Raw genomic sequence first — 25,494 nt, 5'->3', positions numbered from 1 at the left:
TCTCTTATCTCCCTCCTTCTCGTAGAGAATTGGACCTGGCCTGCTCGGAGGCAAGCCCCTCATTTTGATGACATACGCTGTAGTCATTTACAAGAATTGTGTTCTGTGGCTTTAAATGTTGACTCCTTCCTGGGGTACCCAATAGCGCCAGGGGCCAGGTGTCATTTCACCCATCAGCAGAGCCATCTTTAAGAAGTCTAGAATTGGGTGGCTGGCAGGTTTGGTGCTGGGCTGCCTAGGATCACCATGTGGCCAACTGTGTGTGTGACAGCGTGAGAGTGATTTTCTGGGCTCAGCCAAAACCCGTGCTTCCGCTGGCTTCTCTCGGCCAGCTGGCCGGCTGTGCCAGCCTTGAGGTGCTAGAACCATTTGGAGTTCACAGGACTCCACCTCCCCTGGGGCCTGGGCTTCTCGGCTTCAGGTTCTCCAGTGCAAACCCCGCAGCACCGTCCTGGGGGCCTCCTGGCTGCAGATTGTCCGGTCAGCGTGGGCCGCAGCTGCCCTCCCCCTTCATGCCTTGCTTCACCTCGTGCTGTCGCCACCTCCTTTGTCACCAGCACGCCTCCGTGGCCCCCCAACACATTTCCTCCTGCCCTTGGTGTCACTGCTGCTTTCCTCTGCTCTCGTGGAGTGGGTGGACAGTGCCATGAGAACCAGCTGGCACGGCCTCTGTGGGCCACGGGCAGGAGCCACATCTTGCCTGACCCAGTGCCATGGCCGGATCTAGCCTCTCGGCCACCCAGCCACCATGCTGGGGCTGCTGGGGTTTGGAGAGGGGCTGTATTGTGAGTATGGGTGTGACTCCCACCCCCCACTTGGTGTGTGCGTGTACACACACACCCCTGCATTTTTGTGTGAACCTGTGTCTGTGGGGTGGGGGCGCCAGGTTGCTCTTTGCCATCACTTCCGGGGTGCTTATCACATCTCCAAAGCCTCTGGTTTTCTAACCATGCCAGGCTGCCCGGCCGCGCATCAGGGCAACTGGATCCTTGGGCACCATCAGCCGTGCCTGGAGAGGATGACCACCTCCCCAGCTTGGCTGCTGGCGGGTCGGAGTGAGCTGGCACCGTGGCAGAGGCAGGCAGAGCACTGTAGAAGTGCCGCCGGTTTTTCATATGGAAATGTGAAATAATGGGGTGATTAAATAGAGCTGTATATTAAAGTACATCTGACATTAGAATTACCATAATGTGCTGTAGCCTTAGGCTGAGTACTTTATTTGCCATCTGCGTCGGCCCAAAATCCCCCGGGGAAGCGCTAAAATATTCTGAATAAACTCAGCTCGAGTTCTTATTGAGAGTAAAATACCATTTGTGGCACGTCGTATTGATTCGTCTTAATTGTGGTGCAGAAAAGAACATTCACTCGCTGATGACTTTTGTGCTCGGTGACAAGCTGGCTGGAGTTACTCTAACACTGCAGTTGGTTAACCTGGATGGGGCCAGCCGCGCACCTCGGCTCCAGCCAGGGAGCTGTGGTGCCACCCGGGCGGGCGCGGCACAGCTGGAGCTCCCGGCCAGCCTTCCTGCCCTCCTCAGGGAGGGCGCTGGGGAGAAGAGCACCCCATTGAGGGGCAGAGGAAATTCACCCTCTGCCCGCAGGCCCCTCCTGGTGCCTGGCCTCCTCTCCCCAGCACACAGAAACACTGACCAGAGGGGAAGGACGGTGTGTAGGGGGCTGCCCTTGAGGGGCCCTGGCCTCAGTCTCAGCTCTCGGTTGGAGAGATGTACTATGCATATTTAAGAAAACAAAACTAAAAAATGAAAGGGAAAAGGAAAAAAACGCATGCACCCAGACAAACCCAAGCTCGGTTGGTTACTGGTTAGTGGCGTGGGGGCCTGGTCATGGTCCCTGCAGCCCTTTGTGGGTGGGGGGGCATCTGCTTGTGCAACACTTTAAAGATAAATGAGCCATCAGTGGGAAGACACTTGGCGATCCAGACTGCGCTCCCCCATTCATGAGGTCCAGTTTTTACCCTATAATTGCCTATCATTATACACAATTTAAATATTCAAACATTCTCCACAAACCTTGGGCTAGCATGTTTTTATTACAAATTCAGAACAAGGGAATAACCTTTAACTTCAGAGACAAATGAGACAAATTTACAAGTGCATGTCTGCTGTTTCCTTGTGCTTTATCAATCCCCGCGGACCGGAACACTTTGGCTGTAACGCCACTCAGAACAATATACATATATTACTACTTGTTTGCAGGGTGTGGGTAATGAGTCCCCTCTGCATTAGCTAACCTGTATAACTCGGCGTTCAGGCTCTCCGTAACGTCAATTATCTCCTCGGAGCTAAACGTACACTCCATTAAAACGAGATTTACCGCCCCTGCCATACTTCTTGGGGTGGAATGTGGCCGATTTTCGTGGATTTAAGGAAAGGGAGGATGGAGGCCTGCCTCGTGAAGGAAGTTGAAATATGGAGAAAGGAGACTTCCTGTGTCTCGTCAGGAGGGGGGCTGGCCCTCCCGCGGGCTTGGGAGGGGGCTCAGCGGGAACGTGTGTGTGAGATACTTGTGAGGTGTGCACACATGTGCACATGCCGCGGCTGGCACGCACTGGCAGCCCTCTTTTTGCTTTTCTTGCCTATTTCTTAATTCACTCTTTATTTTTCCATTAAGTGATGAGGATGGTTTGCTCGTTGCTGCCCCTTCATGTACTTGGCTAAATTCCTGTCCCCAGCGTTCTAGGATCCTTTCCGAGAACCTCATATTTGGGGGGATTGGGTGAAGGGAACAAAACCTCCAAAACAGTTCCTCTGTCAGCCCACCAGAACCCCCTGGAAAAGGGTGGTCCCTTTTCAGAGAAGTCTCCAGAGCAGATCTCAAGGGAACCCGACGATGCATTCATCTGTTTTGGGGAAGACATTATTCCCAGCGGATGTGAGTGCCTAATGCAAAGGAAGGAAGCTCTAGAAAGATGATCTTGAGGACGGTGCCGTAGTTTTTTGAGAATGCCATAAATGAGTTGGCACATATAAAATGACTCTGTGTGTCCTGCCTCCGGCTCTTCCATCTTACTCGCAAACACCACTATTCTCACCCCGCCCCGAAATGCCCCCGCGGTCAGTGATGTCGCTTTGTTTCAGGGCTGGTGGCTGTTTCCTGAGCCTGAACTGCACACCTGGTCTGACCACAGAATCGAGCAGTTGAAATTGAGACCGTTTCGGGAAATCTGGGGTGCATGGTGCACTACACTGCAGCTGTAGTTCAGTTTCAATACTTCCCTGTTCCACTGAGAGCCTGGACTGCCCTATTCCTGAAGGTGGCTCCACAGGCCTAGGGTGTTCAGATGAAAGGCTTGATGTAATAATTGAATTCCTGCTGGAGAGGGTGATTTAGAAGCCACTTTGTAGGGTCGTGATCCTCATAGCCTGGATTGTCAGTCGCCCCCTGGTTTTATTTCTTTATAGCTTGTGATTTCATGGTTTGGGAAGGGTGGATCTGGTCTGAAACAAAGCTCTCCGAGGGGTTCACCTACATCCTTTTGTTGTACTGAGATTTTGTTATACCGAACAGTTCGTGACTCAGGTAGGCCTTGAGTGTGGGCTTAAAAATCTTCATTTTTTTTTTAATATGAAAGTTTTCACTGTGATGGAATTTAGAGCAGTGGAATTTGATCGCTATCCAGCTAAGTTTGCCTGCATGTTGTCAGAGCCTCCTCAGACTGATCCTTAAGCCCCTTCTCAGTTCTACCTCCAGTTCCTCCCCTCTGTGAATCTAGGGTCCCACCTCTTGCCTTTGAGCGTGCAGTGTTCTCTGCCAGGCACACCCTTTCTCTGCACGACAGACTCATTCTGCCTTCTGAACTCAGCTCCAGGCTCTCGGAGGAGGAGGAGTCTTCCTGATCCTCCCAGGCTGTTGGTGTCTCCCTCCTCTGGGTCCTAAGCTGTGTGTCACACCCTTTATTAGTGACCAGCGGCCTGAGCCCTTACTAGGTGTTTGTGGAATCTTTAGCCTCTTGCACTAGACTGCAGGCTCCCTGACGGCAGACGCTCATTTCTGTGTTCCTCCGCTCAGCACAGGGCCAGGCGCAGAGCAGACACTTTGTGCATTTGTGGAGTAAAGGAAGGAAGGGGGCAAGGAGCGGGTGAATACGTGGTGTTGAGAAGATCGCTTCCCCTTTTGCTATAACAGCACAGTTTCTGGGGCACCAGACGTAGTGCGACCTTGGGTCTTGTCTTGTTGCACTTCCTGGCTTTCTTAGGAGAAGAATAAGGACACCCGAGGGTGGGGCATCTTCTTACCATTCAGTATTTAACCCCGGGGTTGGATGGCGAGTGTGGGTGAGTGAGGACAGAACCAGCAGGGGCCCTGTGGGATTCTCCATAGATATTTGCCTCTCCAGCTGCACCTCCCATTTCTCCTCACCTGCCTCATTCTGTAGCAACAGAACGACTTTCTCTTTGGTGCAGCCCAGGCCCCCTGAGCGTGCTCCTGCAGTGCCCCCCACCCTGCACGCCTTTCCCTCCTTGCTCTGGGCCCGTCTGATTCTCCCCGTGTCGGGCTGGAACTCATGTCCGTGCACTGCTTCCTGCCTGCCTCCTCCGAGGCGCTCAAAGTCACTCAGCAGCTTCTGCTCTGCCTTAGAGTCCTTTGTGTCCACAGCTTAACCCACTCTCACTCCCCAACCTTGACCTGCGGCCTTCTGGAGGGGAGGGGTCATGACCTGCTCCTCTGAGTGGTCCCTCCTGTGGCCAGCACCTGGTACATGGTGACTGGATGGATGAGGGAGGGAAGGAATGAATGAGAATTGCGTGTCCCCAGAGCATTCGGGACAAGGTTGGATTTCATTGGGCTCAGTAACTTCCTAGGAATGCCTCTTTTGCTTGAAGCAAGATGCACCGGTGTTCTGTGCACACCTAGCTGTGCAGGGGAATGCTGGGGCTCTCGGCTAAGGCTGTGGTGAAGGCCAGAGGTCCTTTCTTCCAGCCGGAGGTGACTCCAGGCCTCTGAAGCACAAACTTTACCTCTGCTGCCCGGACACAAATGGGGTAGTTGGACTGTCCCCGGACACTTTGAGGCCGAGCGAGGTTTTCTCAGTGTGAGGCCCCTTTATTCTCGGCGGAGGTACCTGTGGCATTTCCTGCTCAAAGCCTGCAGCTTGCCGGCGCTGGCCCGCACGGGGGTGTTCATGGGGCAGGTGGGAGGATTTGACATGGCTGGTTGGGGCCCCTCCTCAGAGCCAGTTAGGGCAGAGTCTGTCATCCCTGTGGAGGGGGGAGGCAACCAGGTGTGTGTCCAGCACAGCACCGGCCCCGGGCTTAGACCAGGGTATGACTCTGGGCTCTGTGACCCATGAGCTGTGTGCCCTTGGGCCCCTCAATGATCTAAGATGAGACTTAGTTTCCTTTTTATGAAAAATCTGAATTAAAACCCACTCCAAAGTCACTGTGAGCATCCATCTGAGAGCACAAATCCAACCTTGGCACGTGTAGGTTGTTTGCACGTTGAACACACACACCAAAGTCGAGCGCAAATGATGACCACATGTATGGTGGTCAGTATCCATCAGCGTTCCCCAAATGCTGGGGGAGGACAGAGGGGGTCTCTCCTTGGACTGGGTCTGAAAAGGGGTTTTGCAGGTAGAGAAGGAAAGGCAGGAAAGGCCGTGCTAGAGATGGAGGTGTGAAAATGCGCGGCCCCAAGGAGAGGACAAGGAGGGTGAGTGGCCAGGGCGTGGGTGGGCAGTGAGTTCGGCCAGATCCCGCAGGCTGAGTGCCTGGAGCTTCCCCCAGGGCAGCAGGGGTCATCAGCTCTGTGATTTGGGGGGCTCGCTGGCCTGCTTGCCCCCTCTGCAGACAGCAGCTTGCAGGTGGGCGGGGCGGGGGGCGCAGTGTCTCGGTTCTGTTCGGAGTCACCCGGATCCCGGCCTGCCCAGGCGGTTGGAATGCAGCTGGCGAGGGCGTGGGTGTGCTGGGTGGGGCCTCTGGCCGGCGCGCCTGGGAAGTGGGGCCGTTTGTTGCTGAACCGAGCCCAGCTCCGGAGGCGGTCCGGCCTGGAGGGCAGATTGTAGAGCCAGACGGGTTCACCCAGACCTGGGCAGACACCCTTGTCCTGGTGGTGATGACCTCAGCGACGCCGACCACAGGGAAGCAGACAGACAGAACACAACACTCACCCAGGCCACCGACAGTTCTGAAGCCCAGATGCATTAAGTGCCGGCAGCCAGTCACAGCAGTGGACCAGACCGGCTGGGTCCCTGTCCTCAGGGAGCTTGGAATCCAGCCCAGGTGATGAATTTTAAATGAATAACTCCAGGCCAATAATGTGGCCTTGAGCAATTTCCGTCAGCTCTCCAAGCCTCCTTTATTGCTCCTGTAAATGGTCACGGGGCACAGAGTGATTGTGAGCACTAAGTGGGGAGATACAGGTGAGAGGTCACACCATGTGGGTTCTGAACCCCCAAATTCAGCTCAGCCCTTGCCTTCTCTCCCCCAGCACCCTGAACTTCTCCCAAGAGATACTGATACTTTTCCTTAAATAATTGAGAGGCTTGTTAGATGTTCCCGTCTACCGAGAGCAAGCTGTTTCCTTAGCTGCTAGCAGAGGACCGAGGGGATAAAGGATGCCCAGCTCCTGCTTGTGGTTGAACGAATGAAGGACAGGGGTGGTCATCGCTCTCAGCAGGATGTAAACTGCTCCCGAGTCTATCCAGCCCTGTCTCTCCTGGTCCCCCATTTACTGGGCTGAAGCACACTGGGATGCAGGGACAGCAAAGAGGCCTCTTAGAGCCACAGTGTATGCAATGGCTGCCTGGAGCACAGGGTTAAAGAGGATTCTGGGTCTGGAGAGAGAGTGCGGGGATGGACTGGCAATGTCTGCCACAGGCATGGGTGGAGGCGCATGGGCTCTATTAGAAGAGGCTGGCTCAGCACTTCATCACCCAGGAGACCATTTATAAGGAGTACCAGCACCACTGCATTCTCTGCCCCCCGCAACCACCACCAGCACCAACACCCAACAAAGCGCATCTGTTCCTTTTCCCTGAGATAATCAGCATGATCTCACTGAGTTATTGCAATTCTAGTCAGAAGCAATCCATCTCCACATTTGAGTTAGTGCATGGGCTACCCCGTCCCCTCCCCAGGCTCCCTTGGCTTGGGGGGCCCCAGGTCTGTGCACTTTTCTCTTTGGACCGGGCTTTTATCAGTCAGTAAAGGGCTCAAGAGCACAGCCAGCTGTGTGGCCTCGAGCGGACCGCATCATCTCTTCCACCCCTCACTTTCCTCATCTGTAACCCGGTGCTGATGATGCGTCTTCCCCGGGGCTTGTTGGGAGCCTCCCCTGAGGTCAGTTCCGCTTAGCTGTGGGCCGGCTCCTGGAAGGATTTAATAATGGCTTATTGTTGCTGCTGCTTTTATTCTCTGGCTCTCCCTTCTCTCTGGGAGAGGCTGAGTTCTGGTAGAATGCTCAGAACAAGCAGGGAGGGTTATAAAATTCCTAGATGACCGAGCTCAGAAATAATAGAAACACGAAACTTGCAAAGACCCCCCTCTCCCCCCCCGAGGTGGCCAGTTGACACTTTCTTTCTGAGATCATGAAAGGGGAGACAGTTTTTAAACTAATACACGTCTAAGGGTTAATCGAGATAATTAGCATCATTTTGGGACTGTGGACACAGCATCATTAGCGGTCAGAGGTTCTGGAGGAGCACTGGGTGGTTGGCCAGGGAGGTCAGCTCTCCCCTGGGGCACTGGGCACCTTGAAGTCCAGAGACAGGAAGGGACATACCCCAGGGGACCCGGGATCCAACTTCCTGCCCCTGGATCCAGCTGCCTGGCATCTCAAGACCCCGTCACCAGGTGCTGAGTGATGTGTTGTCCCCAGTGGGCTCACTCGCTCTGTGAAACGGCTTCCCTCCAGGGGCCAGGCCCATGGGGGACCTGATTGGGTTCCATCAAAGGGTAACTGATGCCCTTCACTGGGAGGAGACACACAGTGTGGCAGGAGAACCTCTTTCTTGGCTGTTTTCATTGTGAAACAGGCCCCGACAAGAATAAAGAGAAGGATGGATCCCTCAGGTGGTGCTGTGTGCCGGGGGGTCAGCTGGGAGCCTGGGGGTCGCCTTCCGCGCGTGGCTGTGGGATTTGGCTTCATGAGCTCCAGCTTCATCACATGCTGGCAGGGATGTGGTCCTTACCTGGCCTCCCTCAGAGGCCGTGTGAGTAACAATGAAACCCACTAATGCATATGAAAATGCCAAGCCAACTGTAAAGTGCTCTGCAAACTGTAGAGTGCCATGTGAAGCCAACACCCGGTTCTTACTTTAGCTTCCAAGTGTGAGGACTCTCATTTTGGCCTCTAGGTTTTAGAGAACAGCCCGGGGAGAATATCACCCTAGGTCCTGTTGAGCGGGGAGGTGGGGTCTCCTTGCTGCTCCCTTCTGAGCAGCAATGAACCGCTAGCTCTCTCCCGGCAGGAATGCCCTTCCATTTGGTATCACGCAGCTTTAGGAGGAGACCTGTTAAACTAGCGCTCTCAATTATGGCCTTTTCATTGAATAATAACTCAATTAAAGGTGCATTTTTTATTAAACATCACTGATACCTTTATTGGTATTATTAGAGTAACCGGCATAATAAGGAGGACCAATTATTTAAGTGCTCATTAAAAAAAAAACCCCAAAAACACCATCTAATAGCAGAAGGCGAGCAACATTTCATTGCAGGAGTCCAGTAGCATGTTGGTTCCCAAGCGTCACAATAAAAAATGATGTTTTCTCAACGTTTGCAAGTTTCTACTTCCCTGGAACCTCTAGAGCATTAGGCAGGCTGTATTAAAATTCCTCCAGGGTTTTATTACTGCCAGAGTCACACAGAAAGGCATCCTTGAAACATCCACAGCCAGATACACGGATGGATAATAAAAAACCGAGTCATATAAAGCCCATCGGCAACGTCTGCATAGTGACATGTGCTTTTATCCTGTGTGTCCACATGCAGGATCTCATGTGGTCCCCCCAGCCCTCCTGGGTGGCAGGAATATTATTCCCATTCTGCTGATGAGGAAATCGGGGCTCGGAGAGGTTAAGTGACTTGATCCACTTCACTTTGCTGGGAATGTCAAAGCAGAGTTGTGAACCCGCCCCACCATCCTGGGATCTTGTAACCCAAGGATCACAGGGAATCTTCTGCATTTGAGAAAAACATGAGAGGCTCCCTTTGGAGCCAGTAGGCAAAGGAGATCCAGTGTGGGTTTCTGCCAGCTGATACTAAGCGTCTGAGAAAGGAAGCAAGCAAGGAAAGACACGGGCCCACGTTCTGAGTCGCAAGCCTGATTTTGCGATCGAAGTGCACCTGACATTTCTAGGTCTGTAGGCCAGGTTTGAGGTTGCTGGGTCAGCGGCTTCAAAATAATCTAGGCATCAATGTATCCGTCAGAACCTTAGCAGCCGCAGTAGTGGTGTGGCGGGAAGTGGATCCTCTGCGGGCCACTGGCAAAGCTGTCCCCTCGCAGGCCTCCAGCTCACGTCTGGGCAGGTGGCCCTGAGCTCCAGGAGAAGGTGACGGGGAGGAAACCTCTGGTCCCAGGAAGGGGAGAGAGCCAGCCCTGAGTTGGAAGCAGCTCACTCGCCGAGGTCTTCCAACGCATTTAAAAACGAGCCTTCGGTGACTGCGCAAGGGGCGAGTTTAAAATATTTAGTGAATTTTTGAATAGAAAAATGTTCCGAGTGGCTCTTCAAAGACTTTCTGACATTGTTCGGTTCTTGAAAGTGAGCAGCCCCAAGTGCTCAAGGCTACTTTTAAGCAACAGATAACCGTGAAGTGGTAATATGGAAATGAACTTTTGTTTTTTTTTTTTAAAGATGGGTGTGGAGAGTGAAAAGAGAGTTGTCTAGGGAGGGCCTTTGGGGGCTGAGAGATTTTTTAAAAATCAGAAGCTGTCAGATCCCGGGAAGACCGTCGCCCGCAATGAATCCTGCCTGCGCGCAGAGGGAAGTCTGGGAAACAAAAAGAAAGGCCTTCCCCTGGCCTGACCAGTGGCCCTGAAATCTGACTTGATGGATACACATAGCCCTTCCCCACCTGAGGGTGAATTACGGACAGGCAACTTCCTCCCCAGGCTGGTCCAAGTTAGAGTTTTAGAAGTGTCTTTTTTTCCTTTTTTTCTAAAACAAGAAGTGGCAACACCTGAGCTCTTTAGAACAGGTAGCTACACGCTTCCTGGCAGCTGCCATTTTGAGATTAAAAAAAAAAAAAATGTTTTAATCGGCCATTTCAGCTGCAGAGCAGTCTTCACTCCTGGCCTGCCTGGGAGTTCTTGCATTTTCTTCTGATATCTGCATTCCTCACTGGCCACAGAACTTTCTAGAAAATGTACGGTCGGCAGAACAAGGGACTAGAAGTGCTCTGGAGATACCCAAGGAAATGAAGAGGATGAAAAAAAGAGATTGGGGGAAGGGAGGTGGTCTGACCATCCGACTTAAAAACATGAGGAACCAGAACAGCTGTGTGCCATAAATCCATTAATTAGAGTGGCTGAAGCTGAGGTGAAGGGTACAGAAACACTCTTTAATTGGAAGATCTATGACCTTGTGGGATGTGGCACTTCATTTGTGTTATTAGCTTGTGTCAGAAAAGGTTTTTTATTTATCATCTACTTATTTATTACTTATTTATTTTGGCTTGCTCCAGAAAAGGGTTTGAGGAGGAATCTGTGGCTTCTGGCCAGCCCTCCTGAGAGGGTGTCTGAGGTACAGAGTTCTGTTCCCCACAGACGTTACTAATAAGCTAGGACAGGAGACAGTGCCTCCAAAGAAGCTGGGGCTTTCTATGCCAGCTGAGTGGGGAGCAGGGGGTAAGGCTGGGGTGTCGCTGTGGCCCCAGGGCTCCCATGGTGAGAAACAGGGCGCCCAGGGCCGTGGGAGCCCTCCCTGCCGTTTTCCGGGTGGGAAAGATTCTCAGGGGCTCCAGTGTGGGCAGCAGCATCACCCAGACATCCCTGGAGAAGGAAATTACCCAGATACCCTGGAGAAAGAAAATCGCCTCACCTCTCCTTGATGGGTTTTTCAAAGCGAGGAGAGGCTGAACTTCAAAATTCTTTGTTTCTTTCTGTCCTTCCCCTACCCACTGGACACCTCACCACCACGCACGCAGACAAAATAGGAGACGAGAATGAGAGGACCCCCCTGGAACACCAAATGCGTGAAGCCTGTCTTGGCTTCTGGTGGGGGGGTGTTCTGGCCCAGTTGCTTCTGTGTTCTGGAAGACTCTCTGCCCTGGCCCCCAGACACACAGCACCTTTCTGTGACATCGCACACATGCATGGCCCCTTGGAAGGTGTCGAGTCTCGCCTGTACAGAACTCAGGGCATTTGGTATTTACTGCTAAGGGTGAGGCCCCCCCCAAAACATAATTCGTGGGTGGAAAATAAATCTCTGCCCAGGATTTCAGGAGTCCTTAAGTCTTCTGGGGAGAGGCTGGGATGGGGGGATTGCCCCCGCGTCCTCTCCCGTCGCCATACTGTGACTGGGTATGGAAATGCCTTTGCACGTTCGGCTTCTCCGGCGAGTTGGTGGCTACTGTCCTTTATCAGCGTTGAAATCTTCCAGGTACACCAAAGTGTGGAAAAAACAAAAGAGGTTTTTCAAGATCGAGGCTGTGATGCCTTCTTCCCTTTTCCTTCCCCAGCCAGTGGGCGAAGCTGATGGTGGAAGGCAGGGCCTGCCCACACCTGTCCCGTTTATGTAAAGCATGGGGAGAGGCTCAGACTGGAAGAGCAATGAGCGTCGCCCACAGCTGTAGGAGGGCGCCCCAAGACAGGTTCTGGATGAAACCTTCAGCCTCCATTTTGTGACTGCCCCGATGATGGACAGGGACCGTCACGTTTCGGCTCAGTGCCACCAGTGTCCACTAAGATGGTTTCTGATGTCACCAGAGCCACTCTGTAACAAATCCGCACTTGTGGCTGTTCACCCTGACCGCCCTGTCACGTGTGACGTTCTTGCCTTCAGTTAGAATTCTGGCAAAGGGCTTCATGAAGCCCAGTGGCCCCCTGCCCTGCGCCTCCCCCGGGGTCTCCCCATATTCCACACATGGTTAGGGGTGTGTGTGTGCGGCCATGGGGGCCCGGAGCGGGGCAGCTCTCACACAGTAGTCATCTTCGTAACATGCTAAATGCCCTCTGCTCCTACATATCCATGTTCAAATTTGACAGTCCTTTCTGCACAGATGCTGGTGTATGAAACCCTAGAATTTCCTATAACCAAAATCCCAAATGATGCTGAGGTATCAGCCATTTCTCTTAAAAAAAAAAAAAGTATGCTAGGCGATTCGGTTTGACTTGTGTTTTTTAGAACTTCCTTGGATCAAATGTTGCCCATTAGTGGTTCTCAAGGGGAGGGGGAGGGGCAGTCGTGTGCCGTCGTCGTCATCCGGCCGGGGCGGAGTGGGGGCGGGGGGGGGGGGGAGTAGGAGGGGACTGGGACAGGACATCTGGCAACGCCTGAGAGATTTTTGGTCCTCAGGACTGGGAGGGAGTGACGCTAGCTTCTAGTGGGTAGGGGCCAGAAATGCTGCTGAACATCCTATGGTGCACAGGGCGCCACCCCCACCCCCAAGAATTATCTGGGTCTAACTGTCAGTGGTGCCTTGGTTGACACACCTTGGTTTAGAGGGTTGCGGGTGTCCCAGCTGTCCTATTATTGGAGTCAGGCATTCTCACAAACGCGATCGCATTTGGCCTCTAATATAACGGGGATAGGAACCCCTTTTCTTTAGGGGAGCAAACCGAGGCCTCCGGAGTTGGAGCAACGTGCTGAGGGCGTGTGGCTGATCTGGGCGTTGCTGGGGCCGCCTGCCCACAGAGCTGGCTTCTTCGGCCCTCCAGCCCCGTGGAGTCGCTGCCGGAGGGTCCGCCGCGTCGCAGGCGTGGGCCTGCTCGGAAGTGGCCCCGCAGCCGCCTTTCAGAACCCTGGATCCTGGGATGCGCTCCCGGCCCGCCCGCCTCCAGGTCAGTGGCCCCGCGGTGCGTGCGCCCCGTCCGCTTCTCACGCTCTCTCTGCCTTTCTGTCCGTGTGTCTCCCCAGGTAAAGATGAGCCTTCCAGCTACATTTGCACAACATGCAAGCAGCCCTTCAACAGCGCGTGGTTCCTGCTGCAGCACGCGCAGAACACGCACGGCTTCCGCATCTACCTGGAGCCCGGGCCGGCCAGCAGCTCGCTCACGCCGCGGCTCACCATCCCGCCGCCGCTCGGGCCCGAGGCCGTGGCCCAGTCCCCGCTCATGAATTTCCTGGGCGACAGCAACCCCTTCAACCTGCTGCGCATGACGGGCCCCATCCTGCGGGACCACCCGGGCTTCGGCGAGGGCCGCCTGCCCGGCACGCCGCCCCTCTTCAGCCCGCCGCCGCGCCACCACCTGGACCCGCACCGCCTCAGTGCCGAGGAGATGGGGCTCGTCGCCCAGCACCCCAGTGCCTTTGACCGAGTCATGCGCCTGAACCCCATGGCCATCGACTCACCCGCCATGGACTTCTCGCGGCGGCTCCGCGAGCTGGCGGGCAACAGCTCCACGCCGCCGCCCGTGTCGCCGGGCCGCGGGAACCCTATGCACCGGCTCCTGAACCCCTTCCAGCCCAGCCCCAAGTCCCCGTTCCTGAGCACGCCGCCGCTGCCGCCCATGCCCCCCGGCGGCACGCCGCCGCCGCAGCCGCCCGCCAAGAGCAAGTCGTGCGAGTTCTGCGGCAAGACCTTCAAGTTCCAGAGCAATCTCATCGTGCACCGGCGCAGCCACACGGGCGAGAAGCCCTACAAGTGCCAGCTGTGCGACCACGCGTGCTCGCAGGCGAGCAAGCTCAAGCGCCACATGAAGACGCACATGCACAAGGCCGGCTCGCTGGCCGGCCGCTCGGACGACGGCCTCTCGGCCGCCAGCTCCCCGGAGCCCGGCACCAGCGAGCTGGCCGGCGAGGGCCTCAAGGCGGCCGACGGCGACTTCCGCCACCACGAGAGCGACCCGTCGCTGGGCCACGAGCCCGAGGAGGAGGACGAGGAGGAGGAGGAGGAGGAAGAGGAGCTGCTGCTGGAGAACGAGAGCCGGCCCGAGTCGAGCTTCAGCATGGACTCGGAGCTCAGCCGCAACCGCGAGAACGGCGGCGGCGGGGTGCCCGGGGTCCCGGGCGCGGGCGGCGTGGGCGGCGCGGCCAAGGCGCTGGCCGACGAGAAGGCGCTGGTGCTGGGCAAGGTGATGGAGAACGTGGGCCTGGGCGCGCTGCCGCAGTACGGCGAGCTGCTGGCCGACAAGCAGAAGCGCGGCGCCTTCCTGAAGCGCGCGGCGGGCGGCGGCGACGCGGGCGACGACGACGACGCGGGCGGCTGCGGGGACGCGGGCCCGGGGGGCGCGGTCAACGGGCGCGGCGGGGGCTTCGCGCCGGGCGCCGAGCCCTTCCCGGGCCTCTTCCCGCGCAAGCCGGCGCCGCTGCCCAGCCCCGGGCTCAACAGCGCGGCCAAGCGCATCAAGGTGGAGAAGGACCTGGAGCTGCCGCCCGCCGCGCTCATCCCGTCCGAGAACGTGTACTCGCAGTGGCTCGTGGGCTACGCGGCGTCGCGGCACTTCATGAAGGACCCCTTCCTGGGCTTCACGGACGCGCGCCAGTCGCCCTTCGCCACGTCGTCCGAGCACTCGTCCGAGAACGGCAGCCTGCGCTTCTCCACGCCGCCCGGGGACCTGCTGGACGGCGGCCTGTCGGGGCGCAGCGGCACGGCCAGTGGTGGCAGCACGCCGCACCTGGGCGGCCCGGGCCCCGGGCGGCCGAGCTCCAAGGAGGGCCGCCGCAGCGACACGTGCGAGTACTGCGGCAAGGTGTTCAAGAACTGCAGCAACCTGACGGTGCACCGGCGGAGCCACACCGGCGAGCGGCCTTACAAGTGCGAGCTGTGCAACTACGCGTGCGCGCAGAGCAGCAAGCTCACGCGCCACATGAAGACGCACGGGCAGATCGGCAAGGAGGTGTACCGCTGCGACATCTGCCAGATGCCCTTCAGCGTCTACAGCACCCTGGAGAAACACATGAAAAAGTGGCACGGCGAGCACTTGCTGACTAACGACGTCAAAATCGAGCAGGCTGAGCGGAGCTAAGCGCGCGCCCGCGTGCGTGCGCGCGCGGGCCCAGGCACCCCGCACCTGTACAGTGGAACCGTTGCCAACCGAGAGAATGCTGACCTGACGCTTGCCTCCGTGTCACCGCCACTTAGCACCCCGCGTGTCCCCGGGGCCCAGGGGAGGCAGCACTCCAACCTAACCTGTGTCTGCGAAGTCCTATGGAAACCCGAGGGTTGATTAAGGCAGTAAAAATTGTGGAGCCTTTTAACTGTGCAATAATTTCTGTATTTATTGGGTTTTGTAATTTTTTTGGCATGTGCAGGTACTTTTTATTATTATTCTTTCTGTTTAAATTCCTTTAAAAGATTTTGTTGGGTATCCATCCCTTCTTCAGTTTTTTTTTTTTTTTTTAAACCCAGTAGTAGCCTGAGCAATGACTCCCGAGCAATGTAGAGGGAAGCCTATCTTTTAAATTATAATTTGGGGGGGAGGGCGCTGCTTTTTTGAAATTTAAGCTAAGCATGTGTAATTTCTTGTGAAGAAGCCAACACTTAAATGACTTTTAAAGTTGTTTACTTTTTTATTCCTTCTTTTTTGTTTGGTCCTGAAATAAAAAGTGGCATGCATGGTTTTTTTTGGGGGGTAAGGGTGGGTGTACAGCGGATAACAATCTTTAAAGTTGTAGCACTTTGTTTCAGAATTGGAATGGAGGTGTAGCACTGACCATATCCTGAGTAACGGAGGCCTTTTCTGTGTTGACTTCAACCTTTACATTATATGAGGAAACTCTCAGTGGTGGGGGAGAGGCCCCCCAAAAACTCAGCACTGCCAGAGAAACAGGAGTTTTTGAGGGCTGCCCCTGGACATGGCCCGAGAGCATTCTAAAATTGTGCATTCCTAGCAGGTACTGTCCTTTTCTTGGAATGTTGCTGTGCCCTGGGATGCCATCTTTGTGATTTGCTGTAGATGAGGCTAAATACAGTGGGCTGAGGGTACTTTTTTGGGGGTAGATGGTGATGGCCTGCAGTGACACAGAAAGGAAGAAACCAGCGGGGTTCTTTAGGCTTCTTCTGGCTTGGCAGCTTCTCTCTCTCTCTTCATCACCCCCACCACAGAAATCCCCAGTCATATGTTGCTACAAGTGATACGTATGATAGCTGATCATGTCTCAAGCAGGCAAGTGCCCTGATGGAGAATCAAGGGAAGTGAGTGGTCTCTCCTTTAATGCACACTGATGACATTGTACGGACCGGGGCGGGGGTGGGGGAGGGGGTGGGAATCTTGCAAATTTCTGTTCCCTTTTACTGGAAAAGCAGGGGGGACGAGTTCCATCTGAGGGTGCCCAGAGCTACTTCCCAATTTTTTTTCTATCCCATTAGGTTGGAAGGTACTAAACATTGGACTGTTAAGATTAGACATTTGAATTCTGTTGACCCGCACTTTAAAGCTTTTGTTTGCATTTAAATTAAATGGCTTCTAAACAAGAAATTGCAGCATATTCTTCTCTTTGGCCCAGAGGTGGGTTAAACTGTAAGGGACGGCTGAGATTGAGTGTCAGTGTTGCTAAGCGTGGCATTCACAATACTGGCACTATAAAGAGCAAAAGAAAATAATAATTTATTGGACAGTTTTTCTACTGCCATTCAATTTGATGTGAGTGCCTTGAAAACTGATCTTCCTATTTGAGTCTCTTGAGACAAATGCAAAACTTTTTTTTTTTTTTTGACACGAAAAGACTTTTTTAAAAAGTAAAACAAGAAAAGTACATTCTTTAGCAACAAACAAAGCCACATTTACTTTAAATAAATTTTAAAAAATTCTGGTTGAAGATAGAGGACATGAAAATGCCATAAGACCCAATCAAATGAAGAAATAAACCCAGCACAACCGTGGACATCCATTAGCTGAATTATCCTCAGCCCCTTTTGTCTGGGACAACGCTGCTTAGATATGGAGTGGAGGCGATTTACTGCTGAATTAAACTCAAGTGACACAAGTTACAAGTTGATATTGTTGAATGAAAAACAAAACAATTCAGGAACAACGGCTAATTTTTTCTAAAATTAAATTTAGTGCACTCTGTCTTAAAAATACGTTTACAGTATTGGATACATACAAGGGTTAAAAAAAATTGTGTGTATGTGTGTTGGAGCGATCATTTTTTTTTCAAAGTTTGCTTAATAGGTTATAAAAAAAATGCCACAGTGGCTGCGTGTATATTGTTTTCTTTTGGTGATGGGGTTTTAGTATATATTATATATATTAAAATTTCTTGATTACTGTAAAAGTGGACCAGTATTTGTAATAATCGAGAATGCCTGGGCATTTTACAAAACAAGAAAAAAAAACCTTTTCTTTTTGAAAATGTTGCAGTAAAATTTAAATGGTGGGTCTATAAATTTGTTCTTGTCACAGTAACTGTAAAGTCGGAGTTTTAGTAAATTTTTTTCTGCCTTGGGTGTTGAATTTTTATTTCAAAAAAAAATGTATAGAAACTTGTATTTGGGGATTCAAAGGGGATTGCTACACCATGTAGAAAAAGTATGTAGAAAAAAAGTGCTTAATATTGTTATTGCTTTGCAGAAAAAAAAAATCACATTTCTGACCTGTACTTATTTTTCTCTTCCCACCTCCCTCTGGAATGGATATATTGGTTGGTTCATATGATGTAGGCACTTGCTGTATTTTTACTGGAGCTTGTAATTTTTTAACTGTAAGCTTGTCCTTTTAAAGGGATTTAATGTACCTTTTTGTTAGTGAATTTGGAAATAAAAAGAAAAAAAAAACAAAAACAAACAGGCTGCCATAATATATTTTTTTAATTTGGCAGGATAAAATATTGCAAAAAAAAAATTTGTATGTTAAGTCCTATTGTACAGGAGAAAAAAAGGTTGTTTGACAACCTTTGAGGAAAAGAAACAAAAGGAAGTAGTTAAATGCTTTGGTTCACAAATCATTTTAGTTGTATATATTTTTGTCGGAATTGGCCTCTACAAAGGACCGTCGGAGGAGGGCTTCGCTTGGAATGCCCCGAACCTTGCATCAAGGCTCCCTGGTATGGCCCCAGCAGACCAGATGGGAAATTCTTTTATTCGTGTTGAGTGGAAGAATCTGTTTTTGTAAAGATGTCAGTAACGTTTCACAGAGTCCTCCCTGTCTCTAAGAGGCCATCTGTAAGATGTCAGGTGTAGAGGAGAGAGAGCCAGAGAGCATCTTCCTCCTCTGCTGTCGCCACTGTGGCGGTCAACACTGCCACCGCTCCCACCCTTAAGAGCAGAGAGAAATGCAAACCGAGCTTTCTTTAGTCCTTGAGAAAACATTAAACAAAAAATGTAATAAAAGGAGCTGGCGTATCAGCTAGGCACAGGTGACGCGATCTGCTCCTGAGACCGGCACAAATCGCATTTCAGGAAGGAGTTCCCATCACAACCACAACCTTTCATTCCATGGAGAGTGTTGGCCTCTTGTCTTTCTTACCTGCTTTGCTGCTTTTCTCTCCGAAACCTACATTCCGTCAGTTTCCGAATGCCTAGGCCCTGGGATGGATTCGGTGCCTTTTCATCTCTCTCTCTCCTTCCTCTGCGTCTCCTTTCTGTCCTCCAGCTTCTGTCGGTTCTTTATTTGTTTTCATTTTTACTTCTTTCTCCCTCTTTCTCCCTCCGCTCTTCTTTTTTTTTTTTTTTTTTGTAAAGCCAAGTAGCTTTAAGATAATAAAGTGGTGGTTTTTTGGATGAGGGAATAATACATTTTTTTAAAAAATACCTATATCAGGAAGCCATTTTTTATTTCAGGAACTATAAGATACCATTATTTAAGGTTATGAAAGTATAACCGAGCATCCTTTTGGGCAATTCTTTACCAAATGCAGAAATCTTTCTTCTGGGAGCTTTTTTGTTTAACACGCTCTTTCCTCCTTGCCACTTGTCTTTGCAAAGTGAAAAGAAAGAGGGAGGGAGTGAGAGATTAAGCTGAGATAGTTTTCCACCCGCTCGACCTGGGCTGCCCTGTTAAGGCACTCGAGAGCTGTCGAGGTGGTCCTCCTGTGGTTACGACAGTGAGCCAGCTCTCACCAGCTTCCACAAAGTCACCAGAACGCCAGGACTAAGCCATCCTAAAGCACAAAGATTGTGTCTCTGTCGACTGCAGAGAAAAGAGAATTTTGCTTCTCTTTCATGTTTAAAAAGCCAACACTGAAGCAGATGACCCAGTGAGAGAGGCCCCCGCACATGGGTGACCCAGCCGACCTCAGGCCGGGTTCCACACTGCCACAACTTTGTTCAAAGTTGCCCCAAATTGGAACCTGCCACTTGCCATTAGAGGGTCTTTCACGGGGAGAGGAGGAGGCTGAATTACTCTAAGCAAAATGTGAAAAGGAAGTCAGCCTTTCATCCCAGCCCTCAGTGACAGTCAGTCGAAGGTTTCGTTGAACACAGGCAAACCCGAGACTTTGGTGCTCTTTGTATCTTAGCCCTGCAAAGCAAAGTTACATGGATTCCAGTTGTTTGCATTTGTACTGGCAAGGAGAAATATTTTTATTACCTTTTCTATTACTTATTGTATGAGCTTTTGTTGTTTACTTGGAAGTTCTGTCTTTTACTACAAGTTTGGAACTATTTATTATTGCTTGGTATTTGTGCTCTGTTTAAAAAACAGGCACTTTTTTTTTTATTATGGATAAAATGTTGAGATGACAGGAGGTCATTTCAATATGGCTTAGTAAAATATTTATTGTTCCTTTTATTCTCTGTACAAGATTTTTGGGCCTCTTTTTTCCCTTAATGTCACAATGTTGAGTTCAGCATGTGTCTGCCATTTCATTTGTACGCTTGTTCAAAACCAAGTTTGTTCTGGTTTCAAGTTATAAAAATAAATTGGACATTTAACTTGATCTCCAAACCTTGTCCTTTGCTGTGTCTCTTAAGGGTGGGGGATGGACAGCTTATTTCCAAGGGTGAATTGAAGGTCTTTCTCCATTTTCCACCTGACCCAAACCCTTGCGCCCGTATCTGAGAAGGCAGGAAATAAGGGCACGAGAGACCGGTCATTCTCTTCATTTACTCCTGGGAAGCAGTGTGATTTAGAACAGGGGTTCTCAGTCCTGGTTGCAGATTGGACTCACCTGGGAGCTTTTAAAAATCCCAGGGCCCAGGCCTCACCCCGTCCCAGCTCTTTCAGAATCTTTGGAGGTGGGATCCGGGCATCAGTATTTTTCAAAGTGATGCAGGTGATTCTTATATACAGCCAAGTTTGAGAATAAGTGATTTAGAAGTAAAAGTACTTGTCTGGTAACGGCAAGACTCGAGTGTAGTTTAATTCAGCTAACATTTCCTGAATACCCCGTGAGAGTCGTTGGGTGAGGCACCGAGGGATCAGAACCACCGCGTCTGAAGGGCTCTGTGCCCTTGGGCAAGTCCTCTTGGGTTGCCCATCCGTGAAGTGAGGTCCTTGGACCAGGGAGACTCTCTGACCATCGTGAGTTGTAACAAAATCACACAGGATGGCCACCTCTCCTTCCCTTGTGTTAGATGTCAACAGATTTGAGGAAACGTTCTTTGGGGCTAATCTCATAGATCCAGAGAAGGAAGCAAGGTCTTTCAGGAGGAAATAGCCTTTAGCTTGGCTTTTCCCAGTGCCGGGCCAGGAGCAGCAGACAAGACAGAGATGGAGGAAGGCAGTGTTCTGCTGGGTTTCAGCCACTCTGGCACAAAGGAACCTTTGGCTTCCTCCTTGTAAGTGCGAGTCAGAGCCCATCCCTGAGAGAAAAAGGGCCAAAGACCCACTGGGCTCTTGACCACTCTTATCTTATGTTTCCTGATCCTAAAGTCACAAAGAACATTGCACTTGAGCCGATTTCTGCAAACTCATCCACCATCAACCGTGAACCAGGTCCAAGCTAGGCAGCCTGAGAATCTTTGCAAGAAGGCTTTGCAAAAAATTAAATCATCAAGCCATGCTTGCTAAGATGCTTTGTGGGTTCTGCCTGCAGAGGTGATAGGAGAAACAAGGGCGGTGTGTTCCTTTGTGTTCTGTCTTCACCCCAAACAGTCACCATTCTCCTAAGGCCACGTCTAACCACCAAAGGAAAGAAGTGGGATTTGAATTTCGGCACCAAAAATGGAGTTGGTAGCCATTCAGGAGAGGACCTGCTACGCTTTCCAGGGACTTAAAGAATAAGAATTCCCAGGGAGGAATTTTCTTCCATTTTTTTTATTTTGAGGAAGATTAGCCCTGAGCTAACTGCTGCCAATCGTCCTCTTTTTGCTGAGGAAGACTGGCCCTGAGCTAACATCCATACCCATCTTCCTCTACTTTATTTGTGGGACGCCTGCCACAGCATGGCTTGCCAAGCGGTGCCATGTCCGCACCCGGGATCCGAACCAGTGAACCCCGGGCCGCCAAAGCAGAACGCGTGCACTTAACCGCTGCGCCACCGGGCCGGCCTCCAGGAATTTTCTTCTTTTCCCTTGGTGCTGGCCTCCAAATATTTCCCCAGCTGGCTTCAAAACACAAGAGTCCCAGACTTTGTGTTTTTTCCTGCCCAGAAAACAGTAAATAGCAGAATTGGAGTGCTCAGTTGCTTTCTGATTGGACACAGACATGCTCATTTTGGGAAGACTCTCCATCTTAGGGTTGGGGAACAAACACCTAGCCTGAGTACCAAAAATTGCTTGAGATGAGTGTGTTAACACGCATGAATGCCTGTCATTCACACTGACAGCCTGTGTCTTCCCTCAGCCCTCATCAGAAGGCCAAATTTGGGGATTGCCAGTGGGTCAAAGGAGAGGCTCAATTCAGTTCTTGTCATTGTCCCTCAGCAGCTCTGTGAGCTTGGGTCAGTCCTCTCCCTTTTCTGGGCCTCAGTTTCCCCATCTGTAAAATGGAGAGCTAGGTTATCTGGAAGGACCCATTCTACCTTCAGATACTCGGGCCCTGATGAGAGTGATGTGCGTGCACAGAGTCACAAAATTTGATGGGAATGTCAATGTCAGAAATGTCCCCTGTTAAGATTACAAAAATCAGGGTGACACTGGGTTCTCAAGAACGGAAAATCTCATGTTGTTGTTGGTCATGATGGAGTCTTCAGCCACCTTGCAGGTCACAGGGGCTCCACATTTTCCACGTATTCCCAGGCATGACTGGAGCATCGGTGCAGGCTGCTGAACACCTCGCTCGAGCTGTAGGTCCAGCAGTTAAAGCTAGAAAGCATCTTCTGCTTTGGAGATAAAACTAGATGAATAGAACTTTAAAAAAATGTTAATATGATGAAATATATAATGAAGCTCAGGTACTTTCAAACCAGAAAGGATGAAAATTCTGACTTTCTTGTGTGCAGGTGAGGTCTTAGTCACTAATTGCCTGCCCTGCATGACCTTCAAAACAGGTTTATAGGATTCTGGTTACAGACCATCTAGATGCTCTAAAGAAGTCAAAATAGGCTGCGCTTGGAAATCTACTTAATTCCCAAAGAAAGACTGAGCTGGATGTCAGGCCTTGGCACACACGATCTTGGGTCTGGTCTTTGCCCTCAAGGAGCGCCTTGTTCAGTGGGAAAAATTCATCAGGAAACAAGACTGTAGGACAGGGTAATGTGGTCAGTGAGAGGAGCCTAAGTCGTTTAGTACAACCCCATCTAACATAGGAGCCCTCTCCCAAACTCTAAAGTATGGTATATCCATCCATTTACCCGTCCATCCATTCATCAGTTTATTCATCCATCCATTAACTTATCAATTCATCCATCCAGCCAGCCATTTAGCCATTCATCCATCTATCTATCCATCCATGCATCCATCTATGCATCCATGCATCTGTCCATCCATCCACCCAACCATCCATCCATGTTTTTTTCATCTAATAAACATTCATCAAAGGCCTATACCATGTCACAAACTCTACTGGGAAGTTACAGATCGATAAGACTCTCCCCTGCCTTAAGGGTTTACCTTTCAGTAGGAAGGATAGAACATCCATCCATCTATTCAGTTATTTGTTCCCTTAACTCTCTTGGAGCGCCTAGAGTGCCGCACACTCATAGGCCCTGAGGATGCAGTCTATACCCCAGATTGAGTCTGTATCAGCTGGAGAGACAAAGGGTGAATGGACAATCAGGGTTCAGTCTTTTGGATGGGAGCACAGGATCCAGCAGGAGGCTGGAGGAAGTGTTCATGTCCTTTGTCACAGATGAGGAAAACCAGCCTCCCCACGCTGTGTTACTAAGGTCTATTCCTCACAGGCCATAATGAGCATATAGTTGTGTTTCTGTGATCTTTTATAGTCAAAATCTTTTAAAATAAGAAATGTCCAATTTAGGACACATTCCAGGATGTCCTGTCTAGAGGAAATGGGTAGTCACTTTCCCCGTCCAAGTCCCAAGAAAGGACAGTGATGCTGGCATGTCCCTCATGGACCACAGGCTATGGTTTCCAAAGAGGAGGCCAGCCTTCCAGCAAAGCAAGGAGCTACGGAGGGTCAAAGATGGCGGCTACTTCTCTCTTCTTTCTTCCCAGCCTTTCTTTTCCCTTCCATCAACAAGGTTGTACCAAGCATCTACTCCATGTCCTACGGGATAGTGTGGAAGCACTTGTGCCGAACCAAAGAGTTAAGGAGTAGACGATAGGTGATGCCCCCAGGCTCCCAGCCATCTTCGGCACTCAGCACCACCTGGCCATTTCAGCTGTGTTTGGAGGGGTAATTGAGCCTTCAGTTTTGTTACCTATATCATGTTTCTACCACGTTCTCTTTTTCACCTTTGGAAAGCTCTGGGTAGTGTACATTAAGGACCCTAATGATATTCTGGCTATTGGATCTGGTCATGTCGTTCTCAGAAATTATGCTAAGTATACTAGTTAGCAATTCCTAGAGAAAGGAAAAGCCATATGCCTATAGATGGTCACTTAGCATTTCATTAAATTTTTTATTAATGATTTGCAACCTTCCTCATTCCACAAGGCTCTGAGGAGGCCAATAGGAAACATAATAAAATATAAATAGGTAATAAAACATCAGGACCAGAGAGATGAGAAGATGGAGTAAAATGTATACACCTCTGTAAAAATAGAGCCTGAAGCAGCAGGCTATACATCGCTACACTGAAATCAGAAATTGGAGTCTAAGCTTCTCGGTAGCCACAGAGAAAGAAGACACACTGTGTGTTATTCGTGAGGAGAAACACTTCAGGGAATGGCTCACATGATAGCAAAATTTTGGAAGCAGCCCCGTGCTCAACGTGAAGGGAATGGAAGAGTGAAGAAGAGTTTGTTCATTACGGAATAGGTACATCTCTCTAGAGTGAGGGCTTGAAGGCTTGGGTAACAGTAGGAAAACTGCCTGTGAGATAACGTTAACTTTTAAAAGAATAGAAGATGTTCGGATGCGATGATTCCAACTACCCAGCTAACTGTGCGTGTGGCCATGATGGCTATCATGCGGATGCTCGAGGAAGAGCCTCGTCAGAAAGACATTTCTCCTGCCTTTTCCAAAGTTTCAGGAAGTTAGTCCTATTGTCTCTGCAACAGCAAATATTGAAGCGAGTAACGTGTGCTAGACAGGCTCTTACAAATGTCTCGCAGCGTTTACCGACCCTTGGAGCCACTTGCTCCAGCTAATGATATCCCAAGACGCGTATAGCCTCCGTACAGAGTCACGCCTGGATAGATGGAAATGCCTATACATCCTATAACCTAACTCTAATCACAACAGAAGCAATCTTGTCTTCTTGGATTAATCTCTGAAATAGTTTCTCTTCTAGAAGGTCATCCTAAGGAAGCTATAATTCAGCCAAAGATTTAGCCACAAAATGTTCACTGTAGCTGTATTTACAGTAGCAAAAACTGGAAATAAAGATGATGCCCAATAACATGGGATTACATACGTGATAGGACACCCGTGCAATGAAATATTACATGGGTATCAAAAATAAGGCTATTGGAGCAATTTAAATGGCATTGGAGAGGTGTTCATGATGGAACGCTCCGTTTTAAAATGAGCACATTCCAGGGTGTGTTGTATGCTTGTGATTTTATGAAGAAACACGTGAATCAAAGCAGGTGCTGGGAGGAAACGCGTGGGAAGGATGAAGGTGGCTGATTCTGGATTACGTGTTAGCGGGGCCCTTCTGGCTGCACGTGGAGGGTGGACTGTCGTGCGCTGGAGGTTAAGCAGGAGTTGGAGAAGGAGGGAAGATGGCAGCTTGGACGAGGTCGAAAGGGGTGGAGGTAGTGAGCAGAGGTCAGGTTCAGGATCCCTCTTGGAAATGGAGACGAGCTGAAAGGACTCGCCGATGGACTGAGTGTGGGTGTGGAGGAAGGAGAGGCACCGAGGGTGATGAGGTTTGTTTTTTTTACCTGGGAAATAGGGTGAATGGCCATTTACTGACCTAGAGGAAGGCTGGAGATGAACGAGGGTGAGGGGTAGATGGGAAGGGGATCAAGAGTTCTCTCT

At 50.8% G+C, this 25,494-nt stretch overlaps 1 protein-coding gene across 6 annotated transcripts in view; it reads left to right on the top strand.

Annotated features, from left to right (window-relative positions):
* Positions 1-19,942, top strand: part of BCL11B (BCL11 transcription factor B) — a 97,620-nt gene extending 77,678 nt beyond the window's left edge. For all 6 annotated transcript variants that reach the window (XM_023628363.2, XM_023628362.2, XM_023628365.2 and 3 more), the window contains one exon: positions 13,040-19,942. In XM_023628363.2, the coding sequence (XP_023484131.1) occupies positions 13,040-15,090 (2,051 nt within the window). In that variant the 3' untranslated portion in view covers positions 15,091-19,942. The remainder of the gene's footprint in view (positions 1-13,039) is intronic.
* Positions 19,943-25,494: the final 5,552 nt, after the last annotated feature.

Source organism: Equus caballus, chromosome 24 (assembly GCF_041296265.1).
Source record: "Equus caballus isolate H_3958 breed thoroughbred chromosome 24, TB-T2T, whole genome shotgun sequence".
Lineage (NCBI taxonomy): Eukaryota > Metazoa > Chordata > Mammalia > Perissodactyla > Equidae > Equus > Equus caballus.
Note: the sequence above shows the minus strand (reverse complement) of the source record. Positions and strands in the feature narration are given on the sequence as shown.